The sequence below is a fragment of the Esox lucius genome, chromosome 3, assembly GCF_011004845.1.
Source record: "Esox lucius isolate fEsoLuc1 chromosome 3, fEsoLuc1.pri, whole genome shotgun sequence".
NCBI classification, from domain to species: Eukaryota; Metazoa; Chordata; class Actinopteri; order Esociformes; family Esocidae; genus Esox; species Esox lucius.
In genome coordinates, this window is record NC_047571.1 from 35,543,407 (window position 1) to 35,567,208 (window position 23,802).

At 41.5% G+C, this 23,802-nt stretch overlaps 2 protein-coding genes and 1 long non-coding RNA gene across 5 annotated transcripts; all 3 read right to left on the reverse strand.

The window, feature by feature from the left end:
• Positions 1-6,133: 6,133 nt before the first annotated feature.
• On the reverse strand, positions 6,134-7,305 carry LOC114838406. The gene is made up of 2 exons (XR_003781505.2): positions 6,888-7,305; positions 6,134-6,843 (listed from the first exon to the last, which is right to left on the reverse strand). It is a non-coding gene; the product is annotated as an uncharacterized LOC114838406 (long non-coding RNA).
• A 425-nt stretch (positions 7,306-7,730) lies between these two features.
• Positions 7,731-12,726, reverse strand: LOC114828694 (protein THEM6). 3 transcript variants are annotated; one of them, XM_029115883.2, is made up of 4 exons: positions 12,605-12,726; positions 10,361-10,585; positions 8,857-9,136; positions 7,731-8,486 (listed from the first exon to the last, which is right to left on the reverse strand). In XM_029115883.2, exons 1-4 carry the CDS (start codon positions 12,607-12,609, stop codon positions 8,307-8,309), a joined length of 690 nt encoding a protein of 229 aa, XP_028971716.1. In that variant the 5' UTR covers positions 12,610-12,726; the 3' UTR covers positions 7,731-8,306. The 3 variants fall into 3 exon arrangements, with proteins under 3 accessions (XP_028971716.1, XP_034144743.1, XP_028971722.1); XM_034288852.1 differs by lacking the exon at positions 12,605-12,726 and adding an exon at positions 10,819-12,572; XM_029115889.2 differs by lacking the exon at positions 12,605-12,726 and adding an exon at positions 10,672-10,784.
• A 473-nt stretch (positions 12,727-13,199) lies between these two features.
• Positions 13,200-18,838, reverse strand: them6 (thioesterase superfamily member 6). Its single transcript, XM_010866549.5, has 5 exons — positions 18,562-18,838; positions 15,485-15,706; positions 14,749-14,937; positions 14,077-14,167; positions 13,200-13,983 (listed from the first exon to the last, which is right to left on the reverse strand). Exons 1-5 carry the CDS (start codon positions 18,714-18,716, stop codon positions 13,804-13,806), a joined length of 837 nt encoding a protein of 278 aa, XP_010864851.1. The 5' UTR covers positions 18,717-18,838; the 3' UTR covers positions 13,200-13,803.
• Between the last annotated feature and the right edge of the window lie 4,964 nt (positions 18,839-23,802).

Genomic DNA, 23,802 nt, shown 5'->3' on the forward strand with positions numbered 1-23,802 from the left:
TGTTTTGGAGCATGGGCGTTAGTAGCAAGAAGAGGTTTTTCTCTGCCGTAAACAAATTGGAGACCAAAAGCTTAGTGTTGACCAAAGAGGTCCTTAAAGAACGCAAACAGCTGGAAACGGCTGTAGAAGGTTTGCAGCCACAGGTCAATGCTGGGTTGACGAAACTTGAGGAATTAAGACAGACAACTCAGATCATAAAGAAACATGAGGCTGACATCACTGCAAATAAGTATTTTGAGTAAGAACTTGATATTACTAAGGCAGAGAAAATCGACATTTCTGGAACTGGTACCTTCATCACCAACTGCCAACAGTGCAATGTGACCTGTCATTACCCCTGCTTCATTCCAGATGATAATCTAAAGATAAATTGTGCAGCAATGACTAATGGACAGTGCAGAGTGTGTCCTGGGAAATGCATCTGGAATGTTCACTTCAATATGAAGTACAGATGGGTGTATACAACCGTCACAGAGAAGAGGACATATGAGGAGTTGAAGGAAAAGTATCAATCCGCTACAAAGGCCAGGATGTCTTATGAGGAAGTTATTAAGGAGCTCAAAGATGATTATCAGAATCTGCAGTCCATGGTGAATGACCTAATCAACCAATCAGCTAAGTGTTTAGCCCATCTGAGGAAGATCGCTCTGAAGCCCAACCCAATGTCCACTTTAGACTACATTGACATGCTCATTGAAGGAGAAAAGACAGAGCTCAAACCAGGCTACAAGGCCGTATCACAGAACTGGAGGCTATTAAAGGTCTAAAATAACTAAAAAAACAAAACAAGGCGTTGTGGCAATTGTGGAAACGAAGTGGATTACTAAGAAATTGAAATATTTCAGAGAGTACTTCAAGCCCAATGATAAATGACAAAACCCTGTTAGCAGATTGTAAATCTAGACCAGGCAAAAGACACATTAACACCATTATGTAGTAAATGACAACAACTGTAATATTTTAATCATATTCAGGCTTCCTGAAGCACAGTAGACAACATAGTGTCGACACATAAATAGATACAAAGGGAAATCAAATGATTGGTAAGTTTGTTCTGATTTTGACATTTTATTAAACTATCAGTTGTTGTTTATTCCCTTTTTGTGATGGTGGTGGTTTAAAGGGATAGACCCCATTGGCCACTGTGCTGGCTATTTTTACTTGATTCTCAGAAAATGGCTGGTATACTGCATTTGGGTACAACAGAGCATCTTAATTATCTCCAATTAGAGCCCCAAATCTTTCTGAATTAATTCCAGTTTACCTTGTGTCTATTATCTGTAACATTCAATAATGGCTGTGTTTTTCCATTATGGATTTTCAGGACAGTGGCTAGTTCGCCAAGGCCCTAAAAAAGGGCCGTAACATTTCCTTTAAACGTCACGTTCTCTGCATTCACTGGGTACATGTCACTCAAGCATTTGACTCTGGAGTTTTACCATCTTATTAAGTCATGTTTAGGTTTAGAGGAGTTGGATCTGATTTATTGTCTGCAATGTAAATCAATCAAAGAATGATTAAACAGAAGTAATTAAACATTATTCTCAAAAGTACATAGATTAGAGATAAAGTATTTTGATGTACTGGTTTATTTACTGGTTGATTTGTTTACTGTGTCTCTTCCAGTAAAATATGACTTCTATACTGTTTTATTAAGAGGTGGCAGATATAGTAGTCAATTCAATAGAATATATTCACCTTTAAAACTGAACTGAACAATGCTTGATTTTTCCTTAATTTACATGAACAAAACATTTTATAAATTTAAACCTATTTCATGAACTGCACAACTGGAAAAAATAAGTGTGTTCATCTTTACTGGCAACAGTGCCTGTATTTCCTCGAAAAGCTTCATTTCAACCAGTAGTTTATTAATGTGCAGAGACTGGAAAGGGCTGAACCATTTAACAAAAACCGTCACAAATATAGACATACTGTTTGGAATGATAAATGTATATAGATGTTACATTAACTATGGGGTTAAAGTGCTGACAGTCAGCTTTAATTAGATTTCATCAGTGTTTAAGAGTACATTGGGCTTGTTTAAAATGTGTTTCTGAAAGGCATCATTTTAAATGTATTATTGTCGCTTTTGATTCAGTTACATCCTCTGGACTGGTCCCAGTGTTTGTTTTTCTTGTACTTGTCTCTGGTCCACAAAGCCCCTTTTTCCATGTTACTGTACATATTACTTGTGTTACTGTACATATTACTTATGTTAAAATAAACCTTTGTTGAACATTGTACTTCTGGTGACTGTCATCCCTGTTTGCCCTCACAATTACACCTCATCACCAGCAAACTGATAAGACGGAAAAACATGGGCCAGAACAGAGACCCAACAGGACACAAAACTGTGAGAGGTGTAAGGTGACTTTCTCCTTCAAACAAGGAAATCTGGTTGCCACATCCACTCTTAAGGGAGTGGCCTCTACTAAACTCTGCTGTGAGCCCAGGGTCCAGAGTCTCTGGGGTTGTGTCACTCAGGGTAGCTAAGTGGTCCTTTGTACTTTCCAGGTAAGGGTCCTAGTTGGAAGGGGGATGTCTGACTGGGGTCTGTAGTCACAGTCACAGACCGGCTGGTCAACTGACAGACAGCAGCCACCATCAGGTATCTTGTCAGGAAATCAGAGCTGTGGCAAAAGTCAATCGTAAAACCGGACTCACCATTACAGGTGTTGAGGTGCAGGAGTTGTTATTTCTCCCCAGTTGATGTTGTGATAAGAGACGGTCCCAGATTGTTGAGAGGTTACAAGTTAAAAATGTCAGCAACTATTTTTTGGAAAACCAGTTGATATCACTTCTGGCGAATTAAGAGGTTTGCTAGGGAGGTCAGACTAGGCTTTACCGGGGGGAATCACTGCTAGGAATCCTCATTTGCTTCACAACCAAAATGCTAATTAAATAAAACAGGGACCTCTGAGGATCCTGACATTTCTATTTCCAGGGACACATCCCTGATGACAGTCAAATGAACAAACCATTAAAATAAATGTAACATTTAAGAGACCATTAAAATAAATTAAACCATTAAAATAAATATAAATTAAACTTTTATAAATTAACCATTAAAACAAATTCAACATTTATTTTATCTTTTACCATTGGTCAATTCTCAAAATCAGACAAACAAATGCACAAATACACAGACCTATCCATTAATATTTAGGGTAAGTATTACAAAGGATTGAAGTAGTACAAGGCATTTTCAATCCCTCAGCTTTGGAAAACTGGAGGTCAAAACAGTTCATTTGCGATTTAGCCACTGACTTCCCACTTCAAACTGAAGTTTGTGACTTGGTTTGACAAGTCAACTGTCATCATGAAGATCCTGAGGTCTGAACTACGACGCAGATTTAGATTTATTTTCGTTAGTTGGCTTCACTAAGCCTAACAACGGCACATAAGCGGTGTCTTGACAGTGTCATGTTAAATCAACCCAGGTTTTCCCAATCTAGCGACGAGCGATCGTTCACATAAAATGGGCAGCATTTGCACCATATGACCAATTGCAAACATGGACAATTTTACCACAGTCGGATATTTCACTCAAGAGGAGCAAACGATCATTTTAGATATATGAAGAACATAAAAATATAATCCAGGCGAAAAGCAACACACCTGCAAGGAAAGCTGGCAAAAAGTCGCTGATTGTGTAAATGCGTAAGTTACAAGGTTTATCGATATGACTGCCCCATCATTAAGGCACAACTGAGTATAATTACAATTGTGTCCTTCATTAAATGAATGTGTCGATCCATGTACGATTCAATCATTAGTTATCCCACAGAAAACAGGGTGAAAGAGAACCAATACAGCGCTTGTTTTTTGTGATTTCAAGCTGTGAGGAAATACAGAAATAGACACTATTCATTCTGTGTTTCTCACGGAACGTATTGCTTAGATGAATTCTTATGGTGTGTAAGACAGTTTTTGCTTCATTCTTTCAGTTGCGACCCTGACAGTTCAAGTAAAAAACAAGAAACCAGGCTAGCCTAGTTCAGCCAGCCTTATCAAAAAGATCATTGATGCCCTTCCTGGATTAAAACCCAGGTCCCCTACACAAAAGACTGTGCTGCAGAGCTATACAGCTGCTGAGAGCTGGTGTAGCATTTCAGCATTAGAGCATTGTGTTAAACTGAGTAATGTTTATTATTAAGTTTACCTCCACCACAAACAGTATCTATGAACTTTTGCCACTGGCCGTTTTAACAGCTTATTAGCAATTCGTGAATGACATTGAAACAATAACTATCAATATAAGTGACTATTTCTTCAAGTGAAAATACGACAGAATCTTGTAGCCTGAGAAATGTTTGTCTTTCCTAAACAAATCCTAAAATCCACCAGAACTGTTTTATTTCAGGCTTCCTGTTACGTAGCTACTGAAGGTTGTAGCCATTACAACCCTGAGGCATCACGTGTTTTGACTGGGATGGGAGAGGAACACGGGACCTGTTGTTCCATAGTCTGTGACTTAAACCACTAAGTTGGGTTCATTATACAAGAGGGGAACATTTCCCCCCACTTTTTGAAAATGGCATTTTGTCCCCCGCACTTTTATCGACATAACTCTATTATATGAACAGGAAACCAGGCAAGCCCAGTTCAGCCGGCTCGCAAAAGAAAGTGTCGCCCTCTTGAGATTCCAACCCGGGTCACCCACATGAAAGGCTGTGTCAACTATGACCCCAGAGAGCTGCACATTCACTGTGTATCAGTGTAGCCTCTTGTGTTTGTCTTGAACAAAAGCTCTTTTGCCACTGGCCATTTTAACAGTTAATTGGCCATTAATTACCTTCCTCCACAAATAGTGTCTATGCACTGTATTGTGTTTGCCACTGACCGTTTGAACAGTGTATTAGGCCTCATAAGCTTTACCGGTATCTACTAACTTACTGGAATAGTCATTAGAATTGAGCAATTCCCAGCGAATCTGCCAAAGTTACTTCATTTCATGGCATAAGAACAATCTTTTTTCTTTCATGGCATAACAACATACTTTTTTCTTTCATTCATGAATGACATTGATACAATAACTATCAACAAAAGTGACGATAACCAACTTTTTCATCAAGTGAAAAGACGAGAGAATTGTGGAATCTACCAGAAATAATTAATTAATGTCATTGCTCTCAATAGATTCAAACTTAGGACTTCCACATGAGAGGCACTGTCTTTAATCACTACGCCACGGCATTACACGTTTCAGCAGTCACCAGACTCCATTGAGGATTGTGTTAAACTGACTAACGTTTCTTATTAAGTTTACCTCCATTATAGCGTCTATGAACTGTATTGCTTTTGCCACTGGCCGTTTTAACAGCTTAGGCTGCTTAGGCAGTAATAGGCTTACTAGTATCTACTAACTTCCTAGGAATAATCATAAGATTTGAGCAATTTCTAGTGAGACTGAAGATGAATTTTTCCATTTCAGAAACAGACGCAATATAACCATATAAGGTTTTATGTAAGGCTTACTATAACATAACTTATGCTGTATCCAGCAAACGTATTTGTCTATCCTGTCCCAAAACGCATGCACGGATGCTTACTTCGAAAATCCACCAGAAACAGTTGCAATAGAACTGTAAACTGTTTTTTTTTCAGGTTTACTATAATGTAGATACTGTAGGTTTTAGCCAACTAAGTTTTCGTCTTTACGGAATAATACATAATGCATAACTTCACTTCGCCTGTGAGGAGATACGAACTTGGGACCTATAGTTTGCAAGTCCGCTTCTCTAACCACTAGGCTATTTAACAAGGAGCAGACAGTTGGCGCTTTTCTTGGCCGGCAAAAACTCAAACTCTTTACACTGGCCCCACACGCCTGCTGCCTCAGATGGATACAATTCCTTCTCTATGAACAGCATCAAGGCGTTGTGGGCCTCTCTCCTTCTCTATGAACAGCGTCAAGGCGTTGGGGCCTCTCCCCTTCTCTATGAACAGCGTCAAGGCGTTGGGGGCCTCTCTCCTTCTCTATGCTCAACTCCCACAATTTGGGCCACTATGGCTCTGTCCTGTACTCAGCACTGTTAGTTGCTGCCACCTGGAGGACAGAGCAGCAAGTGCATCCAGGATGTCCAATTCATCCAAACCTCATTAACATGTCAGTCAGAGGAAAACGTCATCAGCTTTAAATATCATTTTATTCAAAATGCATTCAGAAGAATTGACATGATTTCAATTCAATTGGAATAAATATTTCTCCTAGACAACAAACATTAAAAATAAATAGACAACAAACAATAAGTTATGTAATGCACATTACCAGTACAAGAAGAAAATAACATTGGAATCATGTTAAATGAATGGGTCAAGTCAATAATCAGTTTCAGTACAGAGCAATGTGGTCCAATCTGACCAAAGTCCTACTCACAGAATGGAGACACTTTATGTGAAACAAGTGTTTAGAGCCCAGGTCAACTGCTCAACGGGGTTCAGAACCCAGGAGAACTAATGTACCGGGTTCAGAACCCAGGAGAACTAATCAACAGGGTTCAGAACCCAGGAGAACTAATCAACAGGGTTCAGAACCCAGGTGAACTAATCAACAGGGTTCAGAACCCAGGAGAACTAATCAACAGGGTTCAGAACCCAGGAGAACTAATCAACAGGGTTCAGAACCCAGGAGAACTAATCAACAGGGTTCAGAACCCAGGAGAACTAATCAACAGGGTTCAGAACCCAGGTGAACTAATCAACAGGGTTCAGAACCCAGGTGAACTAATCAACAGGGTTCAGAACCCAGGAGAACTAATCAACAGGGTTCAGAACCCAGGAGAACTAATCAACAGGGTAATAATCAACTTAGTCAAAAAGTGCTGACTTCTTTAGGTACTCTGTGGATACGGTTCTGGTCCATCACCAATGTCTCACTAAACCTCTGTGGATACGGTTCTGGTCCATCACCAATGTCTCACTAAACCTCTGTGGATACGGTTCTGGTCCGTCACCAATGTCTCACTAAACCTCTGTGGATACGGTTCTGGTCCATCACCATGGTCTCACTACAACACTGTGGATACGGTTCTGGTCCGTCAGCACGGTCTCACTAGAAAGACTTATTTTGCTCCATTTTATTTGCATGGAGCATTGCTATGTCAGTTCGGTAGTTTAACATCAACTGAATGTTTTGTTCTCTCTGTGCCTCAGATTCCAGTGCAATAAGTAATTTACACAGCGCCTCACATCATTTAACTCATATATATATACACACACATCTCTGGAAAAAAATGAAGAGACCACTGCACCTTATTCTTTCCTTTCCAAAAAAGAGTGAGGGGGAAAAAGTATTTGATCCCCTGCTGATTTTGTAAATTTGTCCACTGACAAAGAAATGATCAGTCTATAATTTTTATGTGTAGTCCATTCCAGCCTTGTGTAGGTCTACAATCCTGTCCCTGACATCGTTGGACAGTTCCTTGGTTTTGGCCTTGGTAGAGAGTTTGGAATCTGATTGATTGATTGCTTCTGTGGACAGGTGTCTTTTATACAGGTAACAAGAGGAGATAAGAAGCACTCCCTTTAAGAGTGCGCTCCTAATCTCAGCTCGTTACCTGTATAAAAGACACCTGGGAGCCAGAAATCTTTCTGATTGAGAGGGGATCAAATACATATTTCACTCATTCAAATGCAAATCAATTCATAACATTTTTGACATGCATTTTTCAGGATTATTTTTGTTGTTATTCTGTCTCTCACTGTTCAAATAAACATACCATTAAAATTATAGACAGATCATTTGTCAGTGGGCAAATGTACAAAATCAGCAGGGGATCAAAACATTTTCCCTCACTGTATATATCTCTCATTAGACAGTATTCTTTATATTATACATCTTTATATACATATAGCTTATCTTTCATTCAAGTTCTTCATATTAAACAGCTGCAGTGCTGAGTATTGCTGCTGATGCTTTACATGCAGTTTGGCCAACAGCTCTGTGAAATGGAAGCCAGTGGCCGGGTTCTATCTACAGTCTAACAGTGCAGGGGTCAAGTCCAATTCCAGTTCAGAAACCAAATTGAAAACCCACTTCTTTTCAATTAAGCAACATCTGGAATTGGGATTTGGTTTTACTTTCTGAATTGACTGGAACTGGATTGGACCCCAACCCTGGGATGTCAGTCAGGTTTCACCAACCCCAGAAGATGAGTGCTACCAGCGTCATACATTTCACTTCTAGGGCCTATCTGATTTATTTTACCAACATGAAGATCAGGTGTCTTTGCAGGGCTAAAACCAAAATGTGTAATGTCAGGGCTACTATGTAACCAGGGTTTAGTGTGTGTCTCTGTGTTTCACTTGTCCTTGTCTTCCAGATGTTCCTGTTCTCCAACGTTCTCCTGTTCTCCAGTGTTCTCCTGGGAACTCTCTGCTGTGGTGTCCTTCAGTCCACTCTGGGCTCTCAGGGCCTGACTGCTGGCTGAGATGAAGCTGATCCAGTGCTGGAGCTCTTCAGGGTAGTCTGGACACTCCACCTGGAGAACAAAACATACACATGAAAGAGTCAAATATGATGTGTATTTCCAGAGCTCACTCACATTCTTTCCTTTAAAACCAATGTGCTGCTTTGTTAAGTCCACACTTTAGGGGGAGGTTGGAATGGTTGTTCACATGGAAACTGGAGGTCCTCTGCGTCTCAACACACTGGTCAATGTTCTAACTGTTGGAAAACCACAGGAGGAGACGAATCTGGATACCATCAAGTAAATGTTTATTCAATTTACAGGAACAAATTCATTGATTTCCTAGGAAATGAACCAGTTAAAGCTGATAACATCTTTATCCAGTGGTAACATGTGGGGCTACCTGTGGAGGGATGTTACAGTTCGTCAGCTCCAATCTCACCTTTCTCTTGCAGAGCAGCTGGAGGATGCTCTCTGGGTTGCTACGGAGAACATTCTGTCTGCACAGCATCACCGCGGAGATGAACCCGTCGCGCTGGGAAACAAACTGCTGCTCAACGAAGAAGGACTTGTCGTCCCAGGCCACAATGCGTGTGCGCAGGTCGAAGGCCTCCCAGAAGGCCAGGGAGCGGCGGTAGCGGATCGTAGACGCCCCCACCACCATGGTGGCCCTCAGGGAATGAAGCGTTCTAAATATCCCGTTCCGCATGTAGTAGTGGAACCTGGATGAGGGAACAGGGTGTTTAACAGTGGAACCTGGATGAGGGAACAGGGTGTTTAACAGTGGAACCTGGATGAGGGAACAGGGTGTTTAACAGTGGAACCTGGATGAGTGTCTCTCTTATTTTATTACATAGCCAAGAACTGAAATGTTTTCTAAAGCACAACAACAACCTGGGAGCAATTAGAGTGAAGGGAATTTGGAAACGCCTAGTCAGTCCAGTACAAGTTGTTAATGCTCAAACTCACAAATGTTACTGCATGGAGGAGTGAGCCTATTCCCACAGCCCTGTGAAAGACTCTGGAGGAGTGAGCCTATTCCCACAGCTCTGTGAAAGACTCCGGAGGAGTGAGCCTATTCCCACAGCTCTGTGAAAGACTCCGGAGGAGTGAGCCTATTCCCACAGCCCTGTGAAAGACTCCGGAGGAGTGAGCCTATTCCCACAGCTCTGTGAAAGACTCCGGAGGAGTGAGCCTATTCCCACAGCCCTGTGAAAGACACCGGAGGAGTGAGCCTATTCCCACAGCCCTGTGAAAGACTCCGGAGGAGTGAGCCTATTCCCACAGCTCTGTGAAAGACTCCGGAGGAGTGAGCCTATTCCCACAGCTCTGTGAAAGACTCCGGAGGAGTGAGCCTATTCCCACAGCCCTGTGAAAGACTCCGGAGGAGTGAGCCTATTCCCACAGCTCTGTGAAAGACTCCGGAGGAGTGAGCCTATTCCCACAGCCCTGTGAAAGACTCCGGAGGAGTGAGCCTATTCCCACAGCCCTGTGAAAGACACCGGAGGAGTGAGCCTATTCCCACAGCCCTGTGAAAGACTCCGGAGGAGTGAGCCTATTCCCACAGCCCTGTGAAAGACTCCGGAGGAGTGAGCCTATTCCCACAGCCCTGTGAAAGACTCCGGAGGAGTGAGCCTATTCCCACAGCCCTGTGAAAGACTCCGGAGGAGTGAGCCTATTCCCACAGCCCTGTGAAAGACTCTGGAGGAGTGAGCCTATTCCCACAGCTCTGTGAAAGACTCTGGTGGAGTGAGCCTATTCCCACAGCTCTCTTTCCATATCACGGATTTAATTATGTATGGTTATGTCTGATTGGTGAGAAACAGAACCTCCCCTCTCCCTGCTGCGATCAACAGGTTTCCCTTGGAAACCTCACTGAGACAACCTGCATAAATAAAGGTTAAACAAAAACATTCAGTATCAAAAACAGGCAGGAAATCAGACACCTGGCGAAGTCACACTCCCGGAGGTAGCGAGCGTTGTTCATGTGTCCCATGTAATCCAGGTCATGAGGCAGGACCCTGCCAGGGACACTCTGCTCAGCCAGGACGTCCCAGACCGGGGGCAGGAACCAGGCCTGCACGGCCACCACCACCCCACGCAGGAAATACCACACATCCACACTGGAGAAGAGCAGCAGCAGGGCCCCAAGTGAACACAGCAGCATCCCTCTGGAGGAGATATAAGGAGTGGTATTAACTACATTACCAGTTAAATGAATGAGAGAGGCAGAGAGGAGTGGTATTAACTACATTACCTGTTATGTGAATGAGAGAGGCAGAGAGGAGTGGTATTAACTACATTACCTGTTATGTGAATGAGAGAGGCAGAGAGGAGTGGTATTAACTACATTACCAGTTAAATGAATGAGAGAGGCAGAGAGGAGTGGTATTAACTACATTACCTGTTATGTGAATGAGAGAGGCAGAGAGGAGTGGTATTAATTACATTACCAGTTATGTGAATGAGAGAGGCAGAGAGGAGTGGTATTAATTACATTACCAGTTATGTGAATGAGAGAGGCAGAGAGGAGTGGTATTAATTACATTACCAGTTATGTGAATGAGAGAGGCAGAGAGGAGTGGTATTAATTACATTACCAGTTATGTGAATGAGAGAGGCAGAGAGGAGTGGTATTAATTACATTACCAGTTATGTGAATGAGAGAGGCAGAGAGGAGTGGTATTAATTACATTACCAGTTATGTGAATGAGAGAGGCAGAGAGGAGTGGTATTAATTACATTACCAGTTATGTGAATGAGAGAGGCAGAGAGGAGTGGTATTAATTACATTACCAGTTATGTGAATGAGAGAGGCAGAGAGGAGTGGTATTAATTACATTATTAGTTATCGGAGAGCGAGAGATAACAGACAGAATTAATTAGAGTGCACATTAATGTCTTTCTGCAGCTGATCTGGGGTGATTCAGAGGTCTACGGTGGTCTGGGGTGATTCAGAGGTCTACGGTGGTCTGGGGTGATTCAGAGGTCTACGGTGGTCTGGGGTGATTCAGAGGTCTACGGTGGTCTGGGGTGATTCAGAGGTCTACGGTGGTCTGGGGTGATTCAGAGGTCTACGGTGGTCTGGGGTGATTCAGAGGTCTACGGTGGTCTGGGGTGATTCAGAGGTCTACGGTGGTCTGGGGTGATTCAGAGGTCTACGGTGGTCTGGGGTGATTCAGAGGTCTACGGTGGTCTGGGGTGATTCAGAGGTCTACGGTGGTCTGGGGTGATTCAGAGGTCTACGGTGGTCTGGGGTGATTCAGAGGTCTACGGTGGTCTGGGGTGATTCAGAGGTCTACGGTGGTCTGGGGTGATTCAGAGGTCTACGGTGGTCTGGGGTGATTCAGAGGTCTACCAAAGGCAGTGTCTCTGGGGGAAATATACTGTTGCATCACAGGTTCAAATCTGGCCCACTGCTGTTAAATTAAAAACTTTCTTCGATATCATTCCCACCTTAATGGTCTAAAAAAAGCTTAGAAATGGAAAGACAAAATGTCTACATACCACTATGGAGTTGAGACACTAGGAAGCTTCGGCATCACCTAACATTTATTAACTATGCTGCCACTGGAGCAACATCTACAAAGGTGTACATTACACAACAGAGGTCCGGTTTCATTAGGGAACCAAACACTGGGCAGCTTTTGCTAGTTTCCTTTTGTGTCTCTGTGTGTGTGATGATACTTCAGGAAAGTAATATATTATGAACTGAAAATTTCAGAAAATTATTTTTGCGATTTGGTTTTACAAATGTATACATATATTAATATATACACATCGTTTATGTTTAGCTAGCCAAGTAAAGAAATGGATGCTCAGCCTCTAGAGACTCACGTTGCAGTAGCTGGCTATAGCCAGGTCATTGGCTAAACCGGCAGTAGTGTGAGACTAAATTCCACTTAAATGTAATTCACAACTAAATTCCACTTAAATGTAACTCAATCCATATATTGCTATCGTTCACTCGTACAATGACGTTCAATAACATTACGGACTAGCCTGCAGTGCTAGCGTTTGCTACTCGAATGACAGATAGGGGTGTAGCTAGGCTTACTAAGCTAGTTCAAACAAGACGTCGAGAATACCCCCATTTGCCGTCATTAAATTCTGAAGTATACATATGGACAAAGACAGTTACACTGTGTTCTAATGACTTTCGTAATTTAGTAAATCAATACAGAACTTACAGCATATTTTCTGAAGACGTGCTGCGAAGTGCAAAAGCCGGTCAATGCTGTTCTTACTTCCGGACCGCTCACACTGCATCAATCCCATTGGTCTTACAAAAACGTGATAGCTTGACAAACACTACTGCGTCAAGAACACTCATTTTCCCCTTACATACACTGAACAAAATTATAAACGCAACACTTTGGTTTTTGCCCCCATTTAAGTGTCAAGTGTCGCATATATAATTTTATTCAGTGTAATAGGGCAGAGTTACCATTATTTGTATGATTTTTTTGAGTCCAAAAATCAATAGATTTCAATTCACAATGACAGATGAACGTCTAGAATGAAACCTGTAGCGTTTCGTTAAGCTGGGCTTGGACGCTGCCACTGGACGTGACGCAGAACGAGCAGTGTAACAGCAGTCACTTATTTCAAAGGAGACGTTCCAAAACTGTTGACAGCTGATGGCAACGCAGAAAGCTCGATGGCTGTGGTGTAGCTTCTACTTAATGTTCAAAGTTTCTGAATAAAATGACGTTTATAGCGGTCATATTTAATAATCAATATTGGTAGACATATCCTTTAAATGCCTGACAAAAGACTCAAATCAATATTCAAATCAAAAGTGATTTTATTTAGCAACAACATAAACAAATGCAATTTACCCACTTGACACATGAACAATTCGTCCAAGGAATGGTCAGCACAGACAAGTGGCAACCCCCACCAGAAATTGCAGAAAACAGGTCACAACAATCCTGAATTGTCTAATGTCTCAAACTGACTCTACACTCAATGCACTTCAGACTGGAGAGGATCTTCAGGTCTAATCCGCCTGGAAACAGCTCCAACTGCCCCTTTAATGGGAAATGTCATTTCACAACATTGCTTATAACGGTCACATCCTCTCAGATCTTTGCAAGTGACTTCTATTTGAGAAAGACAGTGCCAGTGAACTCACCAGCAGACAGGAGATCAGAGTGAAGACAGATGAAGTTTAAGTTGTGATGTGTTTTTCCATAGCTTTGACCAGACAAATGAAGGAAGCTTCCTACACTTTATGTCAAAAGAATTATGAAATAGGCAGGTTTTTGTAGCAAACTGCTTCACTTCTGTTTGGTAAAATGTTACATCCCCAAATGAATACACCCCAGACCTGACTGAGTAGAGGCTGTTGTTCATTACAAATAATCAACCAAAACAAACCACCAATTCACTTGTCCTTGTCTTTTAGATGTTCCTGTTCTCCAGCATTCTCCTGTTCTTCAACGTTCGCTTGGGAACTCTCTGTTGTAGTGTCCTTCAGTCCACTCTGGGCTCTCAGGGCCTGACTGCTGGCTGAGATGAAGCTGATCCAGTGCTGGAGCTCTTCAGGGTAGTCTGGACACTCCACCTGGAGAACAAAACATACACATGAGACTGAATAGGACTGAGCGATACCTGACCTAAGGAAATGCCTTCCTGGCCATCTCCTCCTCCATCTCACCTTTCTCTTGCAGAGATATTGTAGTATTTTTTCAGGGCTGCTGCGGATGACATTCTGTTTACAGAACATGACAGCTGCTACTAGACCATCCCTAGAACATAAAACATAGATGGAATCCGCTGAATATTAATTCATGATAGGGGTGCATGATTTGGATAAAATACTGAATCGACATATTGCAATTACGACATATTGCAATTACGGTTGATATGTGATTTTCAAAACATGGGTGTAAACAGCGTAGATAACATCACTTAAAAATAGAGATCATAGCCTACATAGTGTGCAATTAAATTGACTAAAAATCTAGTTTAAGTTCAGTGTTTTTGAAACATAGTGACAGCCATTCAAGGCATCATAACCATTGTTCTAGCTGCTGGATATGATGCTAGCAGCGCTGACTCAGATTTTCTTTTTCAAATTAAAAGTAATCATTGTAATATATAAAGCATGTTTTATCTAGTCTTTCAATCTATTCATTTTATGTTTAATGTCCGTTCCAATGTTGTTTTTGTTTGTTCTTTTTTACAAACTAGATTGTTAAAGTTTTATTATCTTCAAATTTAAAAAACAAATCTGAGTGCTGCCAGCAAAATATCCTGCTCCTAAAAGAACTCTAATGAAGCCTTGTTTGACCATCACTAATGTGCACACAAGGTCACTCAAACACACCTGCAGGAGACAAAGCGTTGCTCCAGGTAAAAGGCCTTCTCGTCCCACACCACGATTCTGGTGCGTAGCTCAAATGCTTCCCCGAGAAAAAGGGCCCGGCGTAGGCGGATAGTAGTGGCCCCTACCACGAGTGTGGCCCTCAGGGCTCTGCAAGCCTTAAAAACCCCATTACGGCTGTACAAGGAGAACCTGGAGGGACAGGATGATATTACATTAATAACACCTGAACCTGGGTCAGTCCAGTATGTTAACCACACACAGAGACAGGATGATATTACATTAATAACATGTGAACCTGGGCCAGTCCAGTATTTTAAACACACACAGAGACAGGATGATATTACATTAATAACACCTGAACCTGGGTCAGTCCAGTATGTTAAACACACACAGAGACAGGATGATATTACATTAATAACACCTGAACCTGGGTCAGTCCAGTATGTTAAACACACACAGAGACAGGATGATATTACATTAATAACATGTGAACCTGGGCCAGTCCAGTATGTTAAACACACACAGAGACAGGATGATATTACATTAATAACACCTGAACCTGGGTCAGTCCAGTATGTTAAACACACACAGAGACAGGATGATATTACATTAATAACACCTGAACCTGGGTCAGTCCAGTATGTTAAACACACACAGAGACAAACAGCAAAGACACACACTATTCAGGGGTCCGGAGCTACTTGAGTTTATCAGTAGCCCAATGCCTTCCTCTCACCTGGCGAAGTCACACTCCCGGAGGTAGCGAGCGTTGTTCATGTGTCCCATGTCGATGTCTTGAAGCAGGACCCGCCCCGGCACGCTCTGCTCCCCCAGGACGTCCCAGACCGGCTTCTGGAACCAGGCACCGATCACCGCCCACGCCACCCGGAGGAAATACCACACATCCAGACTGCAGAATAACAGCAACAACACCCCCAACGCCCCCAGACACAGATCCCTGGAGGGAGTGGGAGAGAGGCGGGCGAGGAAAGAAAGAATAAACTTGAGTTTAGGGATGCACCGATATCGCCCACCAATTGGCAAAAACGTAATAATCGACAGACTGCATTTCCAGCGATTCTGCTGCGTTCGTTTTACCGTGGCACCACGGCAAAGTAAAGTCTTTGTTATATACACATCTATTGCATTTTCTTGGTATATACTCAATCTGTGGAGTTCCAACACTGTTCTTAAGGTCATTGAGCTCCTGGTGCTGTTGTAACTATGTGCCATTTGAGAAACACTTGTCCTTGGAGCCAGACAATGAATCCAGCACACAGACCAGCCGCACAAGCAACTTCAGACTGCGCACGGTCTTCACTAGCGCAAACGGAGAGACAGGGTGCAGCAACACGCATGGTGCTTTTAAATGTTAGTTTCACTTTAAACTGCAACTGCTAGCAAATTACCTCAGGACCAGGGTTGCCAGATGTAAGACTGTAAACAATATTAGCCCAATAGTATTGGAAACAGCTGCATCTGGTAACTCTGACAGAAGCACTTCACTTCTGTTGTCTCTGATGCCACGGTGACCTCCTTTCAGGTCCAGCGGAACATTTCTGATCTGTGATATTTTGGTTTACAGTAGACTCAGGTGAAGTCACAATATTGTTTTGTAAATTGAACACCAAAGTACCACGTTGGAAATATTTGTATTATTTTATCGAATCATCACACAATTATCCTAGTTTGTGTATTTTGTGGTGTAAAGGGATGGGAGTTGGCTGACAAAATGGCCAGTGAACCAAAAAGTTATTCTTCTAGGAAGTTTAGTGCTTTTAAGGCTGCAAACTAAATCAGAGTACTTTATGATCTTCAGAAACAGAGTTAACAAATTACTCTCCATCCAGAGACCAACAATGGCTTTTGTTAAATCAGTTTTGAGCTTTAAATACTGTTGGATTCCAACTAGGTTTATTACACATTTTACCCAACACAAATGAAAACTATACGGTCACTACCTAAGCTAAGAACTCAAACGAAGTATAAATAAATGTATTGTTGTTGGAATGTTTCTGCCATCATTTATTTCATGTATTTTCCCAGGTAGATGTACATGTTCCAGTTATCTTGAAACCCTATCGAGCCAATCTATGGTGGAGAACCTGCAGTGCTGTACCATAAATCCAATGTTCATTATAAGGACATCTTTCAATTCTGTTTTGTGAAAAGCAGTAGATGTATTTGAAAAGGGAAACATTTAATATTTTAAGTGATTAAAGTGATGAATAATCAGGGGTGGAGTCACTGGCTTCTTGTTGTCTCTCTGTTGCGCACTTGTGCAATTGGGCTGTACTCTGCTGGCAATACTCAGCCCTCATTCAGGGTGGTTGAGGTTGGTGGGGGTCCCTTTGGTTGATGCTTGGCAATGTGGGTGGACTGACTTCCTGCCTGTTGGGCCCTGTCCGGGGCCTCCCCCTGATAGGGCCACAGTGTCACTGGACCCACCTGTCTCAGCCCCAAGGTCTTATGCAGTAAATCCTGTCATTCTAAGGAATGCACTTTTCTCCGTCTCCTGCCCTGTTTAAACTCAGGAGGACATGAGGTCTTGGCTCACACCTCCGGAGTACCAGAGTCGAAAGACTTGTTGCTGTCCCTGTCCAAAGCCCTCCTGGTTGTGTTGCAGATCAAGACGATACCTGACGATTTCAGCTGCCACTCTGCTGGGCACATGCTCCACCTGTGCCATCGATGAGAACTGGGCCTTTGCTGCAGTCATGCTTCTGACCTGGATTAGGTTTTATAGACTCTGGACACAGCCCAAATGCATTTATTATTACAACTTGTACTTTTAAAATGTTCACCCGGCACAGCCAAAAGAGGACTGGTCACCCCTCTGAGTCTGGTAGTTTTTCATAGTCACTCTGCTTCAACAATGTTATTGTTGACCTGACCGGCTGCTACTCAGGAAACTGACTGACCTGACCGGCTGCTACTCAGGAAACTGACTGACCTGACCGGCTGCTACTCAGTAAACTGACTGACCTGACCGGCTGCTACTCAGGAAACTGACTGACCTGACCGGCTGCTACTCAGGAAACTGACTGACCTGACCGGCTGCTACTCAGGAAACTGACTGACCTGACCGGCTGATACTCAGGAAACTGACTGACCTGACCGGCTGATACTCAGGAAACTGACTGACCTGACCGGCTGATACTCAGGAAACTGACTGAGAATGAGTTACCTGAATTTGGCAAACAGAAGTGTGTTTTACTTAAATTGACGATTTGGCGGACTGATTGCACACCCCTGGTATGTGAAATCTGAAATAACTAAGAACTGGTCCTGCTGGAAGGGTGGTTCTGACAATGACACGGGACAACGACTCATTGACTGAAACAGCGTAAATACATCTGCAACAAATAAACTATCTCAGTTTTTCAACAAATCATAACTCATTTTACATTCACCTCCCCATAAGTGGCACAGCAGCATGTTACTCCACCACCTTGAAAATGATATGAACTCAGAAAGTGCAGAGCGACATTAGCATTCTGCTCCCAAAACAACTTAGATGACTGTGGTTTTATTGGAAATAGAAATCAACGACTGGGTTGCAACCTGTGTTCAACTATTGTAGTACATACAAATGGCAACAGCTCAGCCTATAAATTCGATATACAACAAAAACAATATTAAGACTCTAAAGAAAACGATCAGAGAAATCAGAATATTGTGTCGGTTTTGTTGTGACACCGATCTCACCGTTGGGCGGTGGAATCCATACTCGTACAGGCTACACTTCAACTGAAGTAATTCAAGTTTATCTAAGTTTTAAAACGTTGGTAATGAAATAAATACTGTACTTACGCTGTTTCCATGTTTAAACGTCCACAGTCCAGTATCGGGACTCCGTTCTCTAGTTTTGGTTCGACATGACGAACTACAGGTCTCCATAAACCACGATATTTCACCCGAGGGCGGAGCCTTACGCGGTACTTCTCACTTGGAGCAGGATAATCCATGTTCTCCGCATCAGCACTGGGGTGTTTCACAATCTACCGGCGCCTACAGGAAGAATGCTGTTTTACCTGAACATTTCACAAATGCTAAAAGACGAGAACAATACCAATCCGACGGATGAAGAATTGTTTAGAGGTTCGACTTTTGATAATGTTAACAAAGATTTCAAGCTGGACCATAGCCAATAACGTCAATACTTGTATTGCACCACTTTGAGGAAGCGTGTTGGATGGACTGACCGCTTATTGGGTACTGATTTGTTTCGAACTGATTTGTTTTCGAACTGTCCTGCTCTGTCCTTAATGAGATTTAAACACATTATTCCATTAAATATTTTGTAAAACATATTAGCCTAAACATGTGACAACACTCAATTGAAATCACAAATTCAGATTTGTATTATTCCGCTTTTCAAGTTCATATAATTATAGTATTACTTTACAAACTACTTCGAAAACAGCCTTATAAAAATTAATTGAGATCTTTTCGCTTGTAAGCATTTTGTTTTGAAACCTATGTATCTGTGTAGTACCGTGAATGTCCACCAGAGAGCCTCATCAGGAACAACTGCATGTCGTCCGGATAGCCGGGTAGTTGGTCTTTCTCCTGCCAGACCAGCGTCTGGTCGCGTCAGCTGAAACTACATTATGATGATTATTAAACTGTTTCCATTATTTCCCGGGAGCCTGATGAAGGTGTAGTTCAGTGCTCAGGAACCATCAGGAGTCAGGGACACTCATCCGCTAGAAGAGTAGTAGTGCGCAGGAGTGAGAGAACGAGAGGGGCAAAGAGAGAATGAGAGAGTGTGAGAGTGAGATGGACATAGATGTAGAGAGATTGTGAGAAAAGAGAAATATTGGACTGAGGAGAGAGATGGAGGAACGATGGAGATGAAGAGAGGGTCTCATAATGATTGTGTGAATGAGGTATTTGTTTGTCTGAGTGTGTGTGTGTGGGTGTGTGTGAGTGTGTATACAAATATGTATATTTGTGATTCATTGTGTTTTTATGGCAGTGTTACATATTGAGGTGTTTGAGTTTGTGTGTAACATATTGAGTTGTCTATGTGTGTGTGTGTGTGTGTGTATGTTGGGGGGTGTATATGCCAGCGTGTGTGTGTGTGTAACATATTGAGTTGTCTGTGTGTGTGTATGTTGGGGGGTGTACATGCAAGCATGTGTGTGTAACATTTTGAGCTGTCTGTGTGTGTGTTTTGGGGGGTGTATATGCCAGTATGTGTGTGTGTAACATTTTGAGTTGTCTGTGTGGGTGTGTTTTTGTGTGAATGGGGTGTACATGCTAGTGTGTGTGTGTGTGTGTGTGGGGGGGGGGGGGGGGTCATAATCCTCCCTTGGCCTCCATTCTCAGATTAGTGATAAAACATCTGTCAGTTACATTCTTCTGGAGGCTGTTGGTTTGGTTTATTCTCAGCTACTGAATTGTCTGTCTGAATGTTTATGACAGGGATTGACAGGTTAGCTCTTCAACATATTGTTTCTTATCACTTAGGCTGCTCCTGTTACACCGTTTAAGATAGACATTTTGTTCTGACTGGTCCGGATTAAGTTGCATTTATACAGCTTTCTGATATCTTTTATAGTTTTCAAACTATATTTCACTTTTATTAAACTTTAACCTTAATTGACCCAAATGAGATTTCTTCAGAATTCTGAAGTTTCCAATGTTGACACTCCAACATTATTATCAAGTTTTTTTTAAAGTCACAGTTGTCGCATGTAAGCCACTTTTACACCTTTCCAAACTGTTAGAGAAGAAATTAAAAGATGGTGAGAGTCCTCAAATTCTCAGCTGTTGTCATCTGTAACAATTATAAAAAAATATTATTCAGAACACAATTTATAGTGATTTAAACACTACACAAAATTCACAATATTTGAAACAACTTTTTAGAAACATTTGCAATTTGGATCACTTTACAAATGAGAGACAAAAAGTTAGAGTGTTTCATATCTTCGTCTACTTCTCAGTTTAGCCCAGCTTATCATGAAATATCTCTTACCAAACTAAATATCTCTTACCAAACTAAATATCTCTTACCAAACTAAATATCTCTTACCTAACCGGAGTTACCATAGCAACAGGACTTTTTCCTACTTTTTAAAACAGCTTCATTGAAATATAATTTCTGAACCAGATGCACAAACATGTTTGTACTAAAATGTATCTGTACTTCTCATTTATTTAAATTTAAAAAATAACAAAAATATCTATTAAGAAACTATATAGTGTATCCAGAGGAACCCTAATAACATGGATATGAGCCTTCAAAGACTTCTCACACTTTAAAAACATATGATTTTTCAAAGTTTGCTGCACCAATGTACTGCCGAAAACTTTGATATCACTAAAGCCCCAGTAACTTTACTAGTAGTTCAAATCTAGTTATGGAATTATAAACTGTCTGTCTGTATGTTTATCTGTGATTATAAACAGTCTGTCTGTATGTTTATTTGTGATTATAAACTGTCTGTCTGTATGTTTATCTGTGATTATAAACTGTCTGTCTGTATGTTTAATATGGGATTATCTGACTGTATGTTTACATGTGTTTATAGCAATGACAATACAGGAGAGGAAAGCGGAATCCATAGGAATGAATAGAGCAGAGAAAGAAGAAATGGGAAGAGAAGAGATGGATGAATACAGGGGAGAGAAGAGATGGATGAATAAAGGAGAGAGAAGAGGTGGATGAATAAAGGGGGAGAAGAGATGGATGAATAAAGGAGAGAGAAGAGATGGATGAATAAAGGAGGAGAAGAGATGGATGAATAAAGGGGGAGAAGAGATGGATGAATACAGGGGAGAGAAGAGATGGATGAATAAAGGGGAGAGAAGAGATGGATGAATAAAGGGGGAGAAGAGATGGATGAATAAGAAGAGGGAGATGAAAAGAGAAAAGAGAGAAGAATGAACAGGAGAGGAGGACAAAGACAAGAGTTTTCTTCCTTTGTGTCTCCAGACGTTAGTTTGTTCCTGATATGAATTATCCTGATGTAGGTTGACATGCACTTCTATTGTCCAGGGGATGGGAGAGAACACACACATATACTCTATATATACACACACATACACATATACTCTATACACACACATATATACTCTATATACACACACACACATACACATATACTCTATATACACACACACACACACACACACATAAATGTAAGTCAGTCAAAAGGTCAGTTGAAGGGTCAGCCAAAAGGTCAGCCAAAGAGACAGCAAAAAGGTCACCCAAAGGGTCAGCCTAAAGGTCAGCCTAAGGGACAAAAAGGAGGATTGCAACTATTTTGTAAATGTATCAGATTATATAAAGTGATTATGTCAATAATCAGAGGGTTGATTTTGACTGAGTGGTAACACTGGTGCTAAGCGTGTAGATGAGGTGACAAAGAGAAAGAGAGAAAACCAGCCTGAAATAGAGAGAACGAGAGATAGTGAACACACAAATTCAAACAGACCCCATACAGCCCTAGGACTGAAACACCATATGACCCAGACAAATCTTTAAAATAAACAACCAAAAAACACAACTAATTACAATGCTTTCTTGGTCCTAAACAGAGAGTACTGACAAAATGAAAGAAAACCAGACCTTGTACCGACTCAGTGAGCACAACCTTGACTATGTACAGACTCAGTGATCACAACCTTGACAATGTACTGACTCAGTGATCACAACCTTGACAATGTACTGACTCAGTGATCACAACCTTGACAATGTACTGACTCAGTGATCACAACCTTGACAATGTACTGACTCAGTGATCACAATCTTGACAATGTACTGACTCAGTGATCACAACCTTGACAATGTACTGACTCAGTGATCACAACCTTGACAATGTACTGACTCAGTGATCACAATCTTGACAATGTACTGACTCAGTGATCACAATCTTGACAATGTACAGACTCAGTGATCACAACCTTGACAATGTACTGACTCAGTGATCACAATCTTGACAATGTACAGACTCAGTGAACACAACCTTGACAATGTACAGACTCAGTGATCACAACCTTGACTATGTACAGACTCAGTGATCACAACCTTGACTATGTACAGACTCAGTGATCACAACCTTGACTATGTACAGACTCAGTGATCACAACCTTGACTATGTACAGACTCAGTGATCACAACCTTGACTATGTACAGACTCAGTGATCATGGTCTTAATTTACTATGTACAGATTCAGTGATCATGGTCTTAATTAACTCTGTACAGACTCAGTGAGCACAACCTTGACTATGTACAGACTCAGTGATCATGGTCTTGACTATGTACAGACTCAGTGATCATGGTCTTGACTATGTACAGACTCAGTGATCATGGTCTTGACTATGTACAGACTCAATGATCATGGTCTTGACTATGTACAGACTCAGTGATCATGGTCTTGACTATGTACAGACTCAGTGATCATGGTCTTGACTATGTACAGACTCAGTGATCATGGTCTTGACTATGTACAGACTCAGTGATCATGGTCTTGACTATGTACAGACTCAATGATCATGGTCTTGACTATGTACAGACTCAGTGATCATGGTCTTGACTATGTACAGACTCAGTGATCATGGTCTTGACTATGTACAGACTCAGTGATCATGGTCTTGACTATGTACAGACTCAGTGATCATGGTCTTGACTATGTACAGACTCAGTGAACGTGGTCTTGACTATGTACAGACAATGTGACCATGACCTGACTATTGAGAAAGGCCACCTGGCTTTTGAAAGAGGATAGGCTATGAAGGCCCAAATGAGGTGGAAACAAATCTGCACTTCCTAATCTCCTGACAGATTCTGACCAGAATAGAGACACATTTTCCCTCAGATTATACAGACTCACAAGAATTTGACAATATAATATATTTTATCTATATAAGGCACAAGCATATTGCATTGCATAAAATGTCAGTTTTGCTGTGTTTTATTTAAATAAAAAGTTCTTAAAAAGCAACAAAAACATCTGTATTAAAAGGAATATGCTGATTACTGCAAGAATTGTGGTGGGTTTCCATGAGAAAAGTAGTAGAGCACAATCAACATTGTAAAC

Excerpts from the sequence above, each read along its gene's own strand:
- LOC114828694 (XM_029115883.2), bottom strand. Across the intron at positions 9,137-10,360 it reads CGGGAGTGTGACTTCGCCAG|GTTCCACTACTACATGCGGA; the intron begins GTGTCTGATTTC and ends TCCCTCATCCAG. Across the intron at positions 8,487-8,856 it reads AGCTGCTCTGCAAGAGAAAG|GTGGAGTGTCCAGACTACCC; the intron begins GTGAGATTGGAG and ends TTTGTTCTCCAG.
- them6 (XM_010866549.5), bottom strand. The coding sequence starts at position 18,716 with ATGGATTATCCTGCTCCAAGTGAGAAGTACCGCGTAAGGCTCCGCCCT. Across the intron at positions 14,938-15,484 it reads CGGGAGTGTGACTTCGCCAG|GTTCTCCTTGTACAGCCGTA; the intron begins GTGAGAGGAAGG and ends CTGTCCCTCCAG. Across the intron at positions 14,168-14,748 it reads CAACGCTTTGTCTCCTGCAG|GGATGGTCTAGTAGCAGCTG; the intron begins GTGTGTTTGAGT and ends TTTATGTTCTAG.